The sequence below is a fragment of the Propithecus coquereli genome, unplaced genomic scaffold, assembly GCF_000956105.1.
Source record: "Propithecus coquereli isolate 6110/MARCELLA unplaced genomic scaffold, Pcoq_1.0 Scaffold57, whole genome shotgun sequence".
NCBI lineage: Eukaryota > Metazoa > Chordata > Mammalia > Primates > Indriidae > Propithecus > Propithecus coquereli.
This window is the reverse complement of record NW_012151618.1, coordinates 153,487-172,486: the sequence shown is the minus strand read 5'-3', so window position 1 is coordinate 172,486 and position 19,000 is coordinate 153,487. Positions and strand designations below refer to the sequence as shown.

Genomic DNA, 19,000 nt, shown 5'->3' with positions numbered 1-19,000 from the left:
ATAGAACAAGCTGCAGCCTAAGAGCCTGCCTGTCACACTGGCTGTATGGTGTTGGGCAAGTTTCTTAACTTCTCTGAATTGTAGTTTCTTCAACTGCACAATGATGACACTATTACTCCCCTGGCAAGATTGTAAGGATTAAATTAAAAATCTCTTTCATAAAGCACTTTCCACGGTGGCTGGTATTTGGCAGTTGAAAATGTCTGTTCCCTTCCCTTTTGTGTATTGATGTGGTATAATTTGAAAAAGCAGGGGTTTTCTTTCCTCTAGTATTCAATTTAATTAAACAAATATTCATTAAGAGCTGACTATGCATGAGGCTCAGGACAAGGCATTGAAGAAACTAAGATGAATTCTATACTCTGGACCTGTTATAATGAATATGAAAGCCATGTGACGAGGGCTAAGGAAAAAATGAATAAAGCACTATGAGATGAGAATACTGCTAGGAGCTATTAATTAGGTGTGTCATCCGAGTAGATTGACCACTTAATGGCTCTGCTTACCCAACACCAAATGAAGTTAAAATGTGGCTATCAACTTCCTAATAGGCTCTGCTTTTTGTTTAACCCCACCCCCAGGTGCCAGAGTCAAGACTGCAACAGCCACAATTACTAGTCCCCTTTGTCCAGAAAAACAGGAGAGAGTTGAAGGCTTGGCCAAAGGGAGGACATGTGAGGTCCTAAACTGTGTCTCAAACACAGTCTCAAAAATGGACAACTCCTGTGTTAACCGGGCCAGGTTAGATGCCAAGCACAGTAAATCGGTGCTCGATTTGTTTAGTGGCATTCACATGGCGAAAAAGCCCACAGAAGGTGGAACCTTGCTCAGCTTGGTTCCCAGACTGGTAGGACAATCTATGGGGAATGTTCTTTGCTCAGAGTACCCTTCTTGGGCTCCCATTTTGCTACATTCTCAATTGCTCTCTTTTGTTTTTTCCCCCAGAATCTGCCATCGTGGTTAAAATCCAGTGTTATTTTGACGCGTGGCAAGCTCTTCTTCTCAAACCAGACATCTTCTTTAAGATTTCGTGGCTGTACAGAAAGTATGAAAAGTCCATGTAAGTAAGACACATTTGTAAGATGTATGAGTACAGTTGGCTTGTGTTTTTTTCCTTGTGTCTTGGCTGTTGTTTTTGGCCTCTCCGGTAAGTTTTCTGCTCTCCAGAACCCACAAGGAGCTATTAATTACGTTTCTGATGAAATACGTCTCAGGCATCTGGCCAGACCAAAGAGTAAAAGGAAGACTTTGGCCCAGCAGCTTCTCAGCAAGAAGGCTTAGTGTGTGGTCTGAAAACTTTCTGGAACTAGGACACTGCAGTATATTTTGAGTTGAAGAAGAGGGTTGGCCAATCCTATCATTAATATCTGTTGAAATTCTTTGCGTAACTAGAAAAATGGATTACAGAATCACTTTATAGTTGTGTGGTTTCTGAATGAATTTAACGTAATTCAACCTGTAATAATTGACAGTAGTCTCAAAAGAATTTTTTTAATGGATATAATGAACTTCAATAAAATGTGTGATTTTTTTTTTTTTTAGTTGTATAGGTCATGTTTTGGAGGCCCTGAAAATGTCATTAAATGGCTTTGTTTTGGTCTTAGACTAGTCCAGCAGGAAACTAGACAAAGCCTGGTTTTTAGATTGCCAGTAGCCAGTGGAAAGCTCATGAGACCTAAAGGCAGGCAGTCCTAGTTTGTATCCTGTCTCCACCACTCAGTAATTAAATGGGCTTTGGAAGTTATTTAAGATAAAATATAACCTACCTTCTAGAATAGGGTATAGGTTAGTGAGATTATGTATGTAGAGCAATTAGTATAGTGTATGGAACATAGTGGGCACTCAATATGTTAGTTTCCTCCTTCCCACTTTTCATAGCTTCCTCAGATGCCCCGCATCTTAGGTTCTCCATCTCTACAAGTTCCCAAACTTGTTGAAGACCCAACTTTATTCTATTTGTGGATTTTGAAATTCAGTAATATTGGTTTCTAGGGAGGAAGGCAACTTGATGTTGCCTTGTATATTCTCCAGCAGTTGATGAATATTAGGTGAATGTTTTAGACACTTTATACATTTAATTTCATTTCTAACAGAGTTTACTGTGACTTGAATCAATTAGATAAAGGATTCATCTCTTCACTGTGATCAGATTTGGTGGCGGTGATGGTGGTCTGCAGAGTCTCGTTATACAGTTCTTGGTCATTATTTAGCCTTCGCCTTGGCCATTTGGCCTATAGAAACTTACTGCATTAGACTGTATAATGGTTTCTTTGAGGTTTCTATAGAAATTAGCTCAGCAACATGCCCTCTATGTATAGCATTTGCCAATGGTTAGTGTTCTAGTTTATATCTCCTATGTCTTAGAGTAATAAAGACTCAGAGAAATCTTTTAATCTCTTCCCCTTATGCCCTTGCAATAATGCCAGTACATTATAAAGATACATTTGTGGGAAGGGTAACTGAGACATCTACCTCCATTCCTATTCAATTTTATATGTATGCCTCTTTTAATTTTCAAATATTACAGCACTATTGTTCTTTAATTTTTAGTGTGGCAAATTTAAGGCTTTTTCAGCCACATAATACCTTAAATAGGTGTTTGTAGGCTGGGCTGGTAACCTAGCCACCACCGTTTTGGTGCAAAATGTATCCAGAGTTCCAAACAACAGGCTTACAGATGCATTCTTGTAACATGTTTGTAAGTCAGAGACTTCCTATTCCCTGAAAATTGTCATTGAACTCAATTCTCCCAGTTTTGAAGGGCATATAAATTCGGATGCATACATTTATGTAGGGCCAACTTTTACTAATAATGTGAATAGGAGAGATCCCAATGGGCGTTCAAGGCAGCTGATGCAAAACTGTGGATTCTGGCCCAGGGAGAAAGTAAGTGCTCAGTAGTGGCTGTAGTTCCTTCAAGGAACTCTCTATGAATTTGGAGTATAGGGGCATTCCAACACCTGGGCCATTTGGGGGTATTGCTCAGATAGGAACACTGTGAGCATTCTCAGCCTACTAGGAAGGGGGCACTACAGGCCAGATACTTAGTTAAGTGAGTATCTGTATGTAGGTGATGCTCAATGAATATTCAGTGAATGAATGGATCAACAAGGTATGTAAGTGGCCCTGTCAAAAGGAATTTGACGAAAAGATTTATTATACATTTAATATAATACAGAATATTGTTCCCTGGGGTCAGGAAACAATACATTTACAATGAACACATACACTTAAGGACAGAGGCAGGACTAACAGGATTTAGATGCAATGTGACCTTAATATTCATCTAGTCTGGGCCCTTCATTTTAAAAGAAATGTAGGGGGCCAGGCGTGGTGCCTCACACCTGTAATCCTACCACTCTGGGAGGCCGAGGTGGGCAGATCATTTGAGCTCAGGAGTTCAAGACCAGTCTGAGCAGGAGCGAGACCCCGTCTCTACTGAAAAAACAGAAAGAAATTAGCTGGACAATTAAAAATATATATATAAAAAATTAGCCTGGCATGGTGGTGCATCCCTGTAGTCCCAGCTACCTGGGAGGCTAAGGCAGGACGATTGCTTGAGCCCAGGAGTTTGAGGTTGCTGTGAGCTAGGCTGATGCCACGGCACTCCAGCCAGGGCAACAGGGTGAGACTCTGTCTCAAAAAAAAGAGAGATGTAGGGCTCAGAGACTTAAAGTGGGGTACATAGAAAGGGAACAACCTGGACTAGAACCTGACCCTCTGTCCAAGGTGCTCTTCCCTCAAGCACACCATCAAAATACATATACACACTTATACAGCTAATCATTCATTCAACAAATATTTCCTTAGTGTTTACTACGTGGCAGAAACCACAAGGTGTGAGGATAAATACCAAGAATGATACGCAGTCACTTGAGTTTACTGTCTGGAACAGGAATCTCAAACTCAATAGTCTACAGAGGTAGGCGAATAAAAGTGAGCTGTGTGGGTATAAGCCAGCAGGAAATGGAGGAGCTTGGGGCAAATCAAGAGTGCATCCCCCGGAAGCCATTCACATATTTTTTTGGTTTTGTTTTTTAATTTAAACGCTGTGCCTGCCAAATCAGAAATTGGAAAATATGGTTAGATTTAGCCTTTGGTAGCAGTTTTTAACCCTTAACTAGAAAGTCACAGCTTTGATTTGCGACCAGTATCTAAAAATCTAAGTAATTCTAGTACTTTAACATGAAGTATAAGGTATACGTATTATAATTCAAGGATATTTATAAAGAAATAAAATAGAAATTCACTTATTCATAAGCACCAATGGCTTCCATTAAAGTAGATCATTTTATTTAAACAAATGGCAAATGAATCTATTTTGCTAGATGTCTAAACTGAATACAAATAGACTGTATTTTGACTTTTTTTCCAGCAAGGATTTGAAAGATACCATAGAAATTCTGATAGAAGAAAAAAGACGCAGAATTTCCACAGCAGAGAAACTGGAAGAATGTATGGACTTTACTACTGAGTTGATTTTTGCCGAGGTACTGACCTGGACTACCCATAATTCCCATGCAATATATGTTATGACTGTTTCTGTAAAGGTGTGTAAAGATCCACTTTTGTAATTGTTGCATATTTCTGCTTCTAACTATTTTCTCCAGCAGTTCTATAATACCCAACTCAAATAGTCCATACATTAGACATTCTAGTAAGACTGGCCTTTAAGATTAAAACTATTCTGTGACACAATACAAAATATGAAAACAGGAGGGGAGGACCAAACACGCTGAATATATAGATAATTGTCTTGTTTATCTCTCAGCTGAGGATTGTCATGGAAGATGTTCGTAGTCAACTACAGAGACATGTCATTTCTATGATTTCATTTTGTTGAGGTTGTTGATACTTGAGGGTCATCTCCCCTTATTTTTTGAAACAATGATTCACTTTTCCAATGTTTCCCCCTCTTTCAATTGTTCAGAAACGTGGTGACCTGACCAGAGAGAACGTGAACCAGTGCGTCCTGGAAATGCTGATCGCAGCCCCTGATACCATGTCTATCTCTGTGTTTTTCTTGCTGTTCCTCATCGCAAAGCACCCTAAGGTGGAAGAGGCAATAATGAAGGAAATCCAGACTGTTGTTGGTAAGAATTTATCAAATAAATCATAGAGCTTAAAAAACAATTCCTTCTGAATGTCAGCTTATGTCAAACACAAAATCTTTCGTAATCCGCTCAGAACAGTAAAGCAAGCCATTGTGTCACATTTTGATTATGCCAGATAGGTTGAAAAGGCAGTTCTTTCTGTGTATCTGTGTGTGTGTGTGTGTGTGTGTGTGTATGTGTTTAATTATAAAAATAATACATGCTCATTGAAAAAATTCAAATAACAGAGAGCTGTGTAAAGCAGAAAGTGACATGGCCCGATCCCTTTCTCTCTCCTCCCTAAGCTCATTCCCACTCCCCGACATAATTAATTGTTTGCTATGTATTCTTCAAGATCCTTATCCGTGTGCACACAAATACATATCTGCGGTTGGATCTGTAAGGGGAAGGACTGCGAGAGTGCTCTGACCAGACTAGCCCTTTCCTAGATGGCTTAGTTGTACCAGAGGCAGGGCTGCCTCAGAACCCTGGGCTATTTTTGATTCTGCAAAAGTGGCAGCCCGTTTGAGGATGCTCTGAAGCTTTGCCATGTGTGGGAGTAATCCGAGCCTCTTTGACCAGTGTCAGGCCAATCTGAGATGGCAGGGCAAGGGCGGGGGATGGGGGGGTCGGTCATCAATCCCCAACTCACTGGGGGCAGGTCTGAGGCACCTATTTCATTGTTGGTGGGGAGAGGGGAGTTCTTGTCACTCTACTGCAACAGGTTGTTCTTGATGAGACACAGAGGAACTAATAGTGACACTTATGGGTAGATGACGGCACAGGTAACCAGAGGAGGAAATTTCATTGAAATGGGTGAAATCCATCATCTCATTTTGACTATGCAGTAACATACTGATCCATCTCTGGGATGGTTGTGGTGCTAGTTTGCTCACAAATCAAGAGAGGGAATGAATGTCTCCTACAATTTAGAGTAGGGACAAAAATGCAAAGACTTCAGGGGCCAGGCTGGTAAGATTAATGTTTGATGCAGACTAGGTGTGGTCTACGTGGAAATGCAGAGTGTGCGCCCCCTCCACAGGAGAACCAGCCGCTCAGCTTCAGCCCACTGTTGCCATGTGGAAATGTGGATCTAGTGTTACCAAGTTTTCTGATTTTTCTGGAACTCTGGGCTTTTCTATAAAATCCGTCAGGTTTTAAGATCATTGGCTTCATATTTGATTTTTTATAAACACTCTGTGGACCAAACATAGCGTATTTGTCTCTGGTTGCTGGAGTATGTTAGAATTACAGACATAATTTTTTTAACTGAGAGCAAACTGTTCTGTGGAAAAAATAGGAGCTTTAGTGCTCATCCCATATTAAAACTAACTTACCTTCTTTGTCCTTTTTATCTGCTCCCACAGGTGAAAGAGACATAAGGATTGAAGATATGCAAAAATTAAAAGTGGTGGAAAACTGCATCTATGAGAGCATGCGGTACCAGCCTGTCGTGGACCTGGTCATGCGCAAAGCCTTACAAGATGACGTCATCGATGGCTACCCAGTAAAAAAGGGGACTAACATTATCCTGAATATTGGAAGAATGCACAGACTCGAGTTTTTCCCCAAGCCCAATGAATTTACTCTTGAAAACTTTGAGAAGAATGTAAGAGCCCTTCCTTAAAACCAAGTGTGCCACTCTTGAAAATGTCAACTGTTGAATCTGCTCCAGTTCTGTGTGTCAGCACCATGCACATTTCATTCTTTTACTCATCCCCTTCGGCCACCTCAACCACGAGCACAGGTGTCCCCTAACTTGGAACAGGGCTACCATAGTCATCCTCAAGCCAAGGATGCTGGGTCTCCAGCTCTGAGAAATATCTACATGGTGGCCGCACACTAGGTCAAAACATGAAAAATCCAAGCCCTTAATTTGGCTAAAATGAGGCAGATTTTGCTTCACCCAACCTGCTTTTCCATGTAAACTTATCACTTTGTCTTCATGGCATCAGACTTAACTATAGCACCATATGAGCAAAGTCCACTTCTGCTTCAGATGGACATCAAATGAGACCAAAAAACTTGGTTTTATCAATGTCCCTTTGGTTCACCAAATGGCCCCATGAGCAGCAGGTCCCATTCTAAATAGGATTCAATGATTACAAGAAAGTCAACTGCTGCTTTTATCACTCATGTGTACTGGATATGCTGCCTTCATTATGTCAAATTTTAGGCAACAATGTTTTTAAACCTGAATTATCTGGGGAGTTCCCTCAATACCCTCTTTTCCATTTGCATATGATGTAGAAACATGATGCTAATTAATCCGGTACTCTAATTCATTATGTTTCTACACAGGCAGTCCAGTTAATCTAGGTAAATCAGCCAACTGGTCAACAAAGTTTATTGAACATCTGCTATGTGCCAGATACTATGTAAGTCCAGATATGGAAAAAACAGACAGATGTGGTCCTCATTAATTTTCTGCATAAGTAAAAATAGATAGTTGGTATTGATGGACCAGGTATCTGCATTTTTGCTTGCATTCATCCCTTTTCATCAGGTTATATGGCACCACACACAATCTCTGCCTTGGTGACTTGCAAAATAGTAGTGAAGGTATGGCTCTTTCACAGAGCTAGTCGCGCATACTAACATCGGCTGTAGTAAGATGATTTGCATTGCTTTACCCCAGCACACAGGGAAAGCAAAACTGGGGACTGTCTAAGGTTGAGTCTGTATCACAAGGGTTGAATCAAACAGGATGGAGAAAGGGCTTACCTGAATTCCAGTCATTCATCTCAGTAGAGGGGCAGTGTGGCTGAGACCCCAAAACAGAGCATTTTACGAGCCTGAGCAAGAGCAAGACCTAAAAATAGAAAGAAATTAATTGAACAACTAAAAATATATAGAAAAAACTAGCCGGGCATGGTGACACATGCCTGTAATCCCAGCTACTCGGGAGGCTGAGGCAGGAGGATCGCTTGAGCCCAGGAGTTTGAGGTTGCTGTGAGCTAAGATGATGCCACGGCACTCTAGCCCAAGCAACACAGTAAGACTCTGTCTCAAAAAAAAAAAAAAAAAAAACAAAAAACAGAGCATTTTGACTCCCAATGTTTTCAGAATGAATCAAAAACAGAGATTGCATGACTGTTGCCTTTAATACTCTGACTAATTGTCTGATCATTTTCATAGGTTCCTTACAGGTATTTTCAGCCATTTGGTTTTGGGCCCCGTGCCTGTGCAGGAAAGTACATCGCCATGGTGATGATGAAAGCCATCCTCGTGACACTTCTGAGACGATTCCATGTGCAGACGTTGCAAGGAAAGTGTGTTGAGAACATGCAGAAAAGAAATGACTTGTCCTTACACCCTGATGAGGCCAACAACCTTCTGGAAATGATTTTTGTGCCAAGAAACTCAGACAAATGCCTCGACCACTAAAGAAAGCTGGCCAGTACCTACTCTGGAGCATTTCTCTCATCAGTAGTTTACATGGAAATCATCCATCCTTACCAGGTAGAGTCATCCTCAGAGTGAACATTCTGTGGCGCGTGGTGTTCTCTAGGCGTACCTCCTATGGGTTGTCCACAAGATGGGAACCGTCAGTCATCTGCTGTTGCTCAACGCAGAAAGCCAGGCTGCCAGAGAAAAGACAGAGGCCAAGAGTCTGCAGGGGAAATGGTCAGTGAAGAAACTGCAGCTCTAAAGGCCCAATTCCACAAAATGTGCTTCAGAAAGGACAGGCCATCAGCAAAAACGTATGTCTGGTTTCCCGCTGGATCTCCAAGGCCCTGCCCCAAGGGCATTTTCATGTCCCAGGCAGAAGCACTCAAGTTTATTAGAAGAGCCAAGCCAATGTCTGGGTATCAGGGCCAAACATACCTGCTAGTGTAGACAAAAATACTTTAATTTGGTTTCTTTGGGGGTGGGATAGCAACTTTCATAGTCTTTGGAGAAATGCTTACAAATTCAGCACTTGACTTTTCCCGTGAATTATGCCCAATTAACTCCTATTTATCCACATGTGATCTGTCTGTGACATAAGTTAAATCGGAGGATGTCCCTTCCTAGTCTCTCGATTCAGGCCTCATTCTCTTACCTCTGCTATAGTAGGTATAGGTTCAGGCAATACAAGCTAACTTAGTAATAGCTTGAGTGAAATATAGTGAGGAGAGGACCTTCTATTTGCTGTAGGGAAAAAAAATCACATGATGCATTTCAAATTAAAATAAAAATCCTCTTTGCATGTTTGCATTGTTGCTTAGCTTAATTAGTGTGGCTAACCAAGGGATAACTTTAAATATGGCATCTGTTAGCTCTTACTATAGCTTCAGTGATTGGGGGAGGAAATGTTCTCTAAGTCTATATCAAAGTCTACAACCCAGTGGTTCAAACTTCTAAGAAATGCTCATGCCATCTTATCCTCCTCCTCCCTCGACATTTTCTCCCTTTCTTTCTTTCCATGACCCCAAAAGCCAAGGGCAACAGATCAGTAAAGAAAGTCGTCAGAGGACAACCCCTCCAATCATTTTTTATCCTACCTCAGATTTAACAGTTACCTGAAAGACTTAGCAGTTATTTAGTTTATTAAATCATTGCATGTAGCCATGGGTAAAATGTACACTTTGGAATTAGCTCTCTAGCAGTAGTCCCCAACCTTTTTGTGGGGTGTTGGGGGGAAGGTGGATGAAGCTTCACTCGCTCACCTGCTGTTCACCTCCTGTTATGTGGCCATGGTTCCTAAATTTCATGGAAGGTGGTGGGTTGGGGTTGGGCAGGGGGCGGGGTGGGGGCAGTGGAGCTCTGCAGCATGGTCTCTAACAGGCTGGGTCCCTAACAGAGGTTGGGGACCACAGCAGGAATCAAATCAATCAAATCATATATAGCCAATATGACTATATCTATTGAGTGTCATTGAAAACCTAAAAAATTAAACTTATTTACAAATATGTAAGTGTTTGCCATTGAGTCAATAGCCATCCCATTCTATTTGAATATTCTTTTCATCCTACTGTCTAGCAATAAGGCAATAGCTGAGTATAAAATGAGAGTGTAATCTGCCTGACGGCAGGAGCTGTTTTCTTTCTTTTGTAATCCATCCCCAACCCCCCATCTGACTCCCCGTCTTTACTGTCAAAATCAATTTGTAATAGACACTTGTTCATAGATACTCTCAACTGATCCAGAAACCAAGTAAAAAGGCAGGTATTCTACGAATTCAAGGATGGACATTAATAAAAGACACATTCGAACTTGGAATTATTTGGATCTATGTGATCTAAATATACATGGACTATGCCTATGTACCTGAATATGTCTATAGTCAGGTCTAAACAATCATCCAACTGATTTAGACCCCTGAAAGCAAGGCCCGGATTTGAGATTTAATTTTTCCAAGTTAGTTCACTTGGTGATTAGTAACACACTGTTTACATTACCTCTGGCTGGAGCTGCATGGTAGAGGAAAACAGACTTTGGATCAGTGTACTTCACCCATCCAATGCTCTTGGGACACTTATGTGTATTTTATCTGTATATATATAGCCAAGGCCTACAACTCTGCAGTCCAAGTGAAATGACAGGTTGAGATAGTTGTATATAGATAGTGCAGGTACAGAAGAACCACACTGGGGGAGACCTGAGGATTGGGAGCGGGGGTGAGGGACATGGGGTGGACAGGCAGAGGGGAAGTGCTGGTTGAAATGACCCAAGCAAACTCTCCTAGAGTCAAGTTATCTGGATAGTTGTTCAACTTTTCATTCTGCTTGGCCTGTATAGACAAAAATGCATGTGTTTATATAGGCTTGGCCTAAGGAATTTGGAATACCATCGACTTTTCAGTAGGCTGACAAACATATATTTGAAAATCCTATTGTCTTTTCAGAATTTTATCTCATTGTTAAGTACTTAATTGTCACTCCTGAATGTGCTGTGGATTCTATTTTCATCAGTTCTCAAAGAACTGGAATCTGTAAACTATCAGTGAAATGCATGCAAACAAGGGCTCTATCACTGTCAAATTGTGAGTACAATTGTACCTGTCCATCCTCAAGTGTACCAGACACCCCCCCAGGCCTTCACTGGGATCCCACTGTCCCCCTCCCAAATAGAAAATAATCACATTCAGAAAGCCCTCTCATTATTGAGAAATACCAGTTGGAAATTGTCACTTTTTATTTCTAAGCAGCATATTTCACCATCCACAGTGCTAATATTCCACAGCATTGGCCCAGTGAAGAATGCCAGCTGGACCCTTCTCCATTGCCTGTGTCAGCTGGGGATTGAATCTCTCACCTATTCTCGCAGAAAGATGTGCTAAATTAAATTTTGTCAAAGCAATGAGTTGAATGAAATTTGTGAGACTTTGAGTTACTCTTAGCTCAAAGAACAAAGTCAAGGGCTTAACCTTCCAGGGTTCAACTCAGAGAGGGCTTTCCTGAGTGAACTCTCATTGCTTCTCTGCAGCTTTTAGCAAGTATTGGCCTATGTCGAGAGAGTCAGTGGCCATAACCCTGTTTCCACCAGGTCAACAAGACAAACGGGATGTACTTAGGGCAACCTGTCATCCAATCTAGCTCATTAAGTGTACTCTATCCCTCTCTCTTCCATCAAGAAAGCATTTCAGGCCGGGCGCGGTGGCTCACGCCTGTAATCTTAGCTCTCTGGGAGGCTGAGGCGGGCGGATTGTTTGAGCTCAGGAGTTCGAAACCAGCCTGAGCAAGAGCGAGACCCCGTCTCTACTAAAATTAGAAAGAAATTAATTGGACAACTAAAAATACCTAGAAAAAAGCCGGGCATGGTGGCGCATGCCTGTAGTCCCAGCTACTCGGGAGGCTGAGGCAGGAGGATCGCCTGAGCCCAGGAGTTTGAGGTTGCTGTGAGCTAGGCTGACGCCACGGCACTCACTCTAGCCCGGGCAAAAGAGTGAGACTCTGTCTCAAAAAAAAAAAAAGCATTTCACAGACAAAATAAATGAGAAACACACAAATACAATAATAAGAATTATTATAAGAATAACCTTGCATCCACTCTAATTTTTAAGCAAAAGCAAAAGGTTTGTTTCACAAACCTCAGTATTTTAATTTATTAGTAAAATGTTTCTTGCAATGAAAGTCTGAAGTTACAAGATGCTGAAGTTGAGAGCCTGTGGTCCAGGTGATTTTTAAAGTTCTTTTCAGCTCTATGACTCCAGATGTGGGACTACATTAAAAAATAGGGAGTGGTTTTAAAAAAACAGTAATTTACTATAAGCACACAGTGTGCAAAGCAGACCTCAAGATGGTCCTATAATTGCCCTTATTTTGGCCAAATTGGCAAATGCCAAGAAGCCCATTATGATTGACAGCTATTATGCAATTTCTTCAACTGGCAAGGATTCTTGATATGAATGAAATATTCAGTGCCTCATGTTGTTACTTCCAAATAGCCAGGTGTTCGGGTGTGGAGGAGACACAGCAAGACACACAGGCACAAGGGATTCCTCTTCTAGCCTAGTTAGATGGATGAAGCCCTGATGGATGAAGAGCTGAGAGCACACCACCCTCCTGCCTCCTTCCCATTCAGTTAGTGTGAAAGTGAGTTCTTTCAGGCCAGGAAAATAATAGTAACTGTAGTTACTTTCTTACTATATTAAGCCCTTCTACACAATCATTTCATTTACTTCCCTCAACAATACCATGAGGTAGGTATTATTCCCCCCAACCATCCATTTTTGTTCCTTTGCTACCTGCTTGGTAGAATTTCCCTCCCCTGCCCACACATCCCCCAACACACATGGCTAGTATCTCTGGCTCCGTTGTCAAAACCTGCTCTCTAGCAGATTAAAATTTCCCCAAGTTACAGAGCATTGCTAAGGCTCGAAATGTTATCCTCCCTTGCCACAGAGGTTTTTGTTTTTCTAGGGAATTGCACAAAATATTACAGGTATCAATAAGCTGAGCCTGTGGGAGGAGAGATGGAGGGAAAGGAGGTAATACCTTCTAGATACCCCTAAAATGATAACACCTGCTTTACCTGCACACGAAGCTGGTCCCGCCTATACTGTGGGGTTTAGGTTGCAAGATTCCCCAAGTCAGGATGTCTATAGGAGCCAGGCAGGTAACATAAATTGGATGACCAGGCCAGCTGGAAGTAGAGCCTGTGGGAGGAAAAGAGAATGCATCCTCTAAAGGCATTCAAGGTCAATGTTCTTAAAATACAGTGTCAGCCAAACCAAATTCATCCTTGAGCTGGATTGGGCCCATAGTTCAAGGGCTCTAACATCAATCCCCTTTCACCCATCCAGTAAGGAAGACAGAGAAATCCCCATTTCACTGGTGTGAAAACTGAAGCCCAGCGAGGTTGAGTGGTTTGTCCAAAGCCACCCAGTAAGTGCCAGATCCAGGACTCCCCCAGGGATCTCAGCTCCAAGTCCAGGAGCCATTTGACTCTACTCGGCCCTGCGTCCCTTCATAGCTGTGCATATTCTGGTAGTTACTTGGGTGCCCTTAACGCCAGTCTGAACCATAGAAGCTCCATCTACAAACATGGATTACACCAGAGGAGCTCCACAGTCATTCCCAATGCCTTCATTATGTTAAGTTACTATTTTGCTTCATAAACATAGCAGCATTTTCTCCCTTTGCATCCAAGCCCTAATAGCAAATTGACCATCTAAGGCAATCTCACTTTCAGGTCAAACATGTAATTCGGCCACTGAAAGGATGATTTGGGCATCCATTGTGGTGCGCTGGCGGGCTGCAAGCCCCCAAACACTCATATGTCTGCGCGTGGCCCTAACTAACTGCTGTGGGGGATGAGGATGTTAGTGGAACACATTTAACTCACAAATAATTACTTTATTCCCTATTTGAACTTGCAGGCAAACCAATGAATTTGTTGAAGCATATTATCTTTTTTTTCTGAGTGGCCTTGGTTTCATACTCGAACCAAGTGAATCGCTAAGACTCAGTAATACCTCCCTTCTCTACTGAAATTAGTATTTTCTCTGGGCAGCAACAACTGCTCTGGCACTCTTACCATCTTCCCAAAATGCAGCTGCTGCCTTCACTACTCATGTAGCTCTAGAAAGAACCAAAAACAGACAAAGAGAAACGAACTCACTTTGGAGAAATCCCTGCCCAGGATGTTGCAGGAATAACTGACACATCTTTGCATGTGGTTCTTAAGGCAAGTGCGGAGAGGAAAGAATTATTATAAACCACTAAAACCACAGACCAGGCTATCTCATTTAAACCTCACCACAATCATGCAAACTATAGATTATTCCCCGTTTTGCAAGTGATAAAACTGATTCCCAAACATTCACTTAGCTAGAATTTTGAACTCCTTGGCTTATCCCAAAGTCTATGATCTTTCCTGCATGCTATACTAAAAGTGGGGTTTGATCCTTTGGAAAATCAAATATAGCATAATAATAAATATTTTTAAAGTTCTAACCAGTCAATAATTTAGATATTAAAATTGGAGTGTGGGGTGCCAGGTATTAAGGATACTGGTGAATTCTGGCTCCTATCTTAGCTCAGTCCGGCCACTCCACCATGGGAATAAGTCCGAAAACAGGGACTTGAGACCCTGGCCTCGCTCTAACCACCAGTCGAGGATGAGTCAGACCAATCATATTGATTTGGCTGGATTAAGCAGACAAAGCAAATTGATCCCATATGTTTTCTCTAATCATCCATGTTTTGCTCATCTCGGTGTCTGGCACAGAGCATTCACTCAATACATTCCTGGTGGAGGAATGAGAGAATGAATCTTTGAGCCAGGAATAGAAGCTAGTTCTATTAGACTCACAGGAATAGGTGCCACATGTATGCATTCCCAAATGTGGTCTTTAGCTGGGTGCAGTAGCTCATGCCTATAATCCCATCGACTTGGGAGGCTGAGACAGGAGGATTGCTTGAGGACAAGAGTTCAAGGCTGCAGTGAGCTATGATCATGCCACTGCACTCCGGCCTGGGTGACAGAGTAAGACCCTGTCTGTCTCTAAAACTAAAAAATAATTTTAAATACAATGTGGCCTTTGCAGTCAAATAAATGCCACTGTATCAGCTGCAAACAGATAGTGAATGATCTGATTACACACTTAAACAGGAAAAACGTGGCCATGCAGGGGAAGCTGGGTCCATCTTGGTCAGGGCTACAGGGGAGGGCATTCCTGCTCATCTGGGGGTTGGACAAGCCAAACCTTAGGACTCCTGCAACTGAAGATTCCTCAAGTCTATAGGTTGGTGCCACTCTGCGCAACCTACTGGTGAGGATTTAAACATTATCTAATGTAAACCAAAAAGCTGGAACACATAGCTTCAAAGACGCCATCTATCAGAAGAATCTCTCTTAGCTTAATAATCAGCCCACACAAATGAGGATATGAGTACATGGTATTAACATTTTGTGTTTAAGGATTGCATCTGATGTCCACTGGTTACCAGGATAGGTAACACTATGCATATTTACAAGTCTAACTCATTTCCAAATAAATCAGAAAGCACATCTCATCATATTTCAATGCGATTCTTTCTGGTTCTCTTTCTTGGGTCTCATTCTAGTCTCTCTCAGTAGCTGTGTTTCTACCTCTCAGAGATATGTTGCAGATCCATCCATAATGACTCCTCTTGGTTGCTCCCCCCGGCCCATCTCAGGGCCAGCTCGAGGCCTGTGCCCCAGGCTTGCTATCCTCTCCCTGTCCCCCGAGGCCATCCCGGCAAATCTGGTGTGTGTTTGCTTTTGTCCTTCTCTTTCTTCTGTCTCTGCAGACCCACTGTCCACATTTCCCTAGTTCCTTCCCGAGCCTCCTGTTATCTACTTCTTTCTCTTACAGTCCCCAGGCACCACCCTGAGTTGCTCTGGCAGAGGTCACCCGTTCAGTGGCTTCACCAGCCATCTTATTCTGAGCTGGTGACAGTGAGGCAGACACCCTTCTGTTACCACGATAGGCTCTTGTCTAGATGAGGTGCAGCCCCTCCTCCCTGTGTGAGTGTCCTGAAACTGCCATAACAAATGACCACAAACTAGGTGGCTTCAAACAACAGAAATATATTCTCTCATAATTCTCAAGTCCAGAAGTCCAAAATGAAGATGTGGCAGGGTCACACTCCCTCAAAGAGGGGAGGCCGGGGGTGCCCATCAGAGACTTGAACCCGGATCTTCTGAATCCAAGCCCAGTGCTCATTTTACTATCACCTGAGATGAACATAACTGCTGCCTGACTCAGTATTCTCTTCCTGAGGCTGCAGAAACTCTTCCTCTTTAACCTTTGGCTCCACGACAAGCTCTCTTCCTCTTAAAATGACCATCAGTTTCAGGCTTCGCAGACAAGGGCCTCAAATGAGTCAGAGCCCCCAAAGACCCCCTAAGCTGGAAGGACCCTTAAGACCATGTGGTCCAGCCTGTGCCCACCCCCTGCTCTGCTCGGTGGGACCCCAAGTCCTGGAGAAGCATAATGACTCACCCGTGGCTAGCCGGTGGAAGCGTAGAGGGACGTTGGCTCCTTGTCCAGTGTTGTTTCTGCCACACAGCCTGAGCAATTGTGAACACGGAAGACTCATCTCGTCATCTTACTTTAGCGGAAGCCAGTAACAAATGATAATGGCAGGAAAATGTCTACAAATTGCAAATCACTAAACAATTGTAACTTGGGGCTACCATTACTTATGTCTATCCTGGAGTCCACTAGATTGAGTTTTGCTGCTCATTCATACAAAGCAGCCTGGGCCCAGCTTCTATTGGGCTGTGATTTGTCTCCTTGGCTGAATTATCTGTCTCCTCACCTGTAACTCAGTCTACTCTGCCAGAGATGGAACATTTCCAAGAGAGTTGGTGGATCCAAGTACCTATGAATAGGATCGTCTTAGCTTTTTCGAAGTCCAATGCTGCCGTGGCTCATAAACTCCCTTCCTCACAATGTGTCAGGGTATTTTCGGTTTTCCAGGTTGCTATTTGTGATTTCAGATGACACACATCCTGCTTGGCCCCTTTCTGAGCCTGTTCCCCGTAAGTCCGCTCGGGTTAGAAGTATTTAATAACAGCAGAGCAGGAAACAGTTCTTGCTTACGGCTTTTTACTCAATCTTAGGAAGATGGACACTCGGTGCTGGTATTTTCTCAAAGCTTTTGGTTATTTATGATATGAACATGGAGAATTTAAAAGTGACCCTAAGGGCAGTCAAAGAAGCTTCCTTCTTTTAATCACAAGAAAACAAAAGGAAGAAAAGAAGTTAACCAACCCACTCTTTTCAAAAGGTCTTGCAATTATAGATCATGGAAATAAAAGTGATTTATGTTCATTAGGATGAAACAATGGCATCTTTTCTCATTAGAAATTAACCAGGGTTTCCATATTCCATATTCTCCAATTGAATTCATCCCCCCAACTCTGCTGATAGACTTGGCTTTCTATGGAAAGGAGTCCGGTGGGGAACTCTCTCAAAGCTGGTGTCTGGTCTATAGATTTGAAGCAAAACAAACAAAAACATCAGTGTTTTGCTCCATAGTCCAGGAGGATTGAAACAAACTCTTGATATGAATTTTTTACTGCTCTCGTAGATTTATGGAATGTTCAAGCTAGAGTGGACACAATCTACCATCTACAAACCCTGAAGACTTAGAAGTTAAGAACGTTTTGCATAAGGCCACACAGCTCTTGGGCGACACTACAAGGCCTAGCAGCTTTGTCTCCCAATTCTCAGTCCAGTGTGTGCTTCCTAAACTCTAACTTTCCCCTCAAGAAAGCTCGGGCTATGGTCTGCCAGTGTGTGGGGCGTTCACCGCCTCTGCCCAGGGATGGAGTCTAAATTTCAGTTCAGTGCTAGATGCCACCTCCCAGCACAGGGCTCTGCCTGCCCTCTGCTGCCAGCTGGATTCTGGCCCTCCCTTCCTGGACTGCAAAGCAAGGCTGCATCTCAGCCTGCCTGTGCAGAGCAAGGCAGAAACAGCAAGACATTTTGCCCATTGTTGAATACAGCTGATTGCTTCAGCTCTTCCCTCCACCGAGGTCTGGATGCGGGCCAGCCTTGGTCTGCTTGGCCTGTATTCAAGTTACTTTTCTTCTCCTGATGAACCACAGCAGTTCTATTCATTATGGGGGAAATGGGAGGAAACGAATTGGTACATACGTTTTCAAGTCATCTTGCATTTCTAAGGGACTGGCATCAAGCTGTCAGGAATAACACGCATGAGATGCACAGATGGGGAGATGTGAGCTGAACACCCCATTTTCCTTTTTCCCATTTTAAAAAAGTTTTTAATTGTGGTAAAATTTACATAACATAAAATTTGCCATCTTCGCCATTTTTAAGTGTATAGCTCAGTGAGATTTGTACATTCACATTGTTGTACAACTGTTACCACCACAGTTCTTTTCCTCTTGCAAAAGTGAACCTTGTACCCACTAAATGCTAACTCTCCATTTTCTCTCTCTCCCCAGCCCCTGGCAAACACTAGCCTACTTTCCGTCTCTGGTAATTTGACAATTTAGGTTCCTCATATAAGTGGAATCACACAGTATTTGTCCTTACTGGCTGATTTCACTTAGCATAATGTCCTTAAGCTTTATCCATGTTGTCCAAATTTCTTTCCTTTTTGAGGCTGGATAATGACAGTTTATGCACTCATCTGCCGATGGACACTTGGGTTGTGTTCAACTTTTGGCTATTGTGAATAATGCTGCTACAAACGTGGGTGTACAAATATCTCTTCAAGTCCGTACTTTCAATTCTTTTAGGTATATATCCAGAATTGGTGGATTGCTGGATCATATGGTAACTCAATTTTTAGTTTTTGAGGAACCTCCATACTGTTTTCCATAATGGCTGTACTAATTTACGTTCCCACCCACAGTGCACAAAGTTCCAATTTCTCCACATCCTCTCCAACACTTACTATTTTCTGTTGTTTTTTTAAATAGTAGCCAGCCTAATGGGTGTGAGGTGGTCGAAAATTCACTTTTAATCCATATTCTCC

General features: G+C 42.4%; 1 protein-coding gene across 1 annotated transcript in view; it reads left to right on the top strand.

Annotated features, from left to right (window-relative positions):
• LOC105821381 (aromatase) overlaps positions 1 to 9,097 on the top strand; it is a 110,552-nt gene extending 101,455 nt beyond the window's left edge. Inside the window, exons 6-10 of the mRNA XM_012658082.1 lie at positions 946 to 1,060; positions 4,376 to 4,490; positions 4,931 to 5,093; positions 6,461 to 6,702; positions 8,232 to 9,097. Of these exons, the coding sequence (XP_012513536.1) occupies positions 946 to 1,060; positions 4,376 to 4,490; positions 4,931 to 5,093; positions 6,461 to 6,702; positions 8,232 to 8,480 (884 nt within the window). The 3' untranslated portion in view covers positions 8,481 to 9,097. The remainder of the gene's footprint in view (positions 1 to 945; positions 1,061 to 4,375; positions 4,491 to 4,930; positions 5,094 to 6,460; positions 6,703 to 8,231) is intronic.
• The last annotated feature ends 9,903 nt before the right edge of the window (positions 9,098 to 19,000 follow it).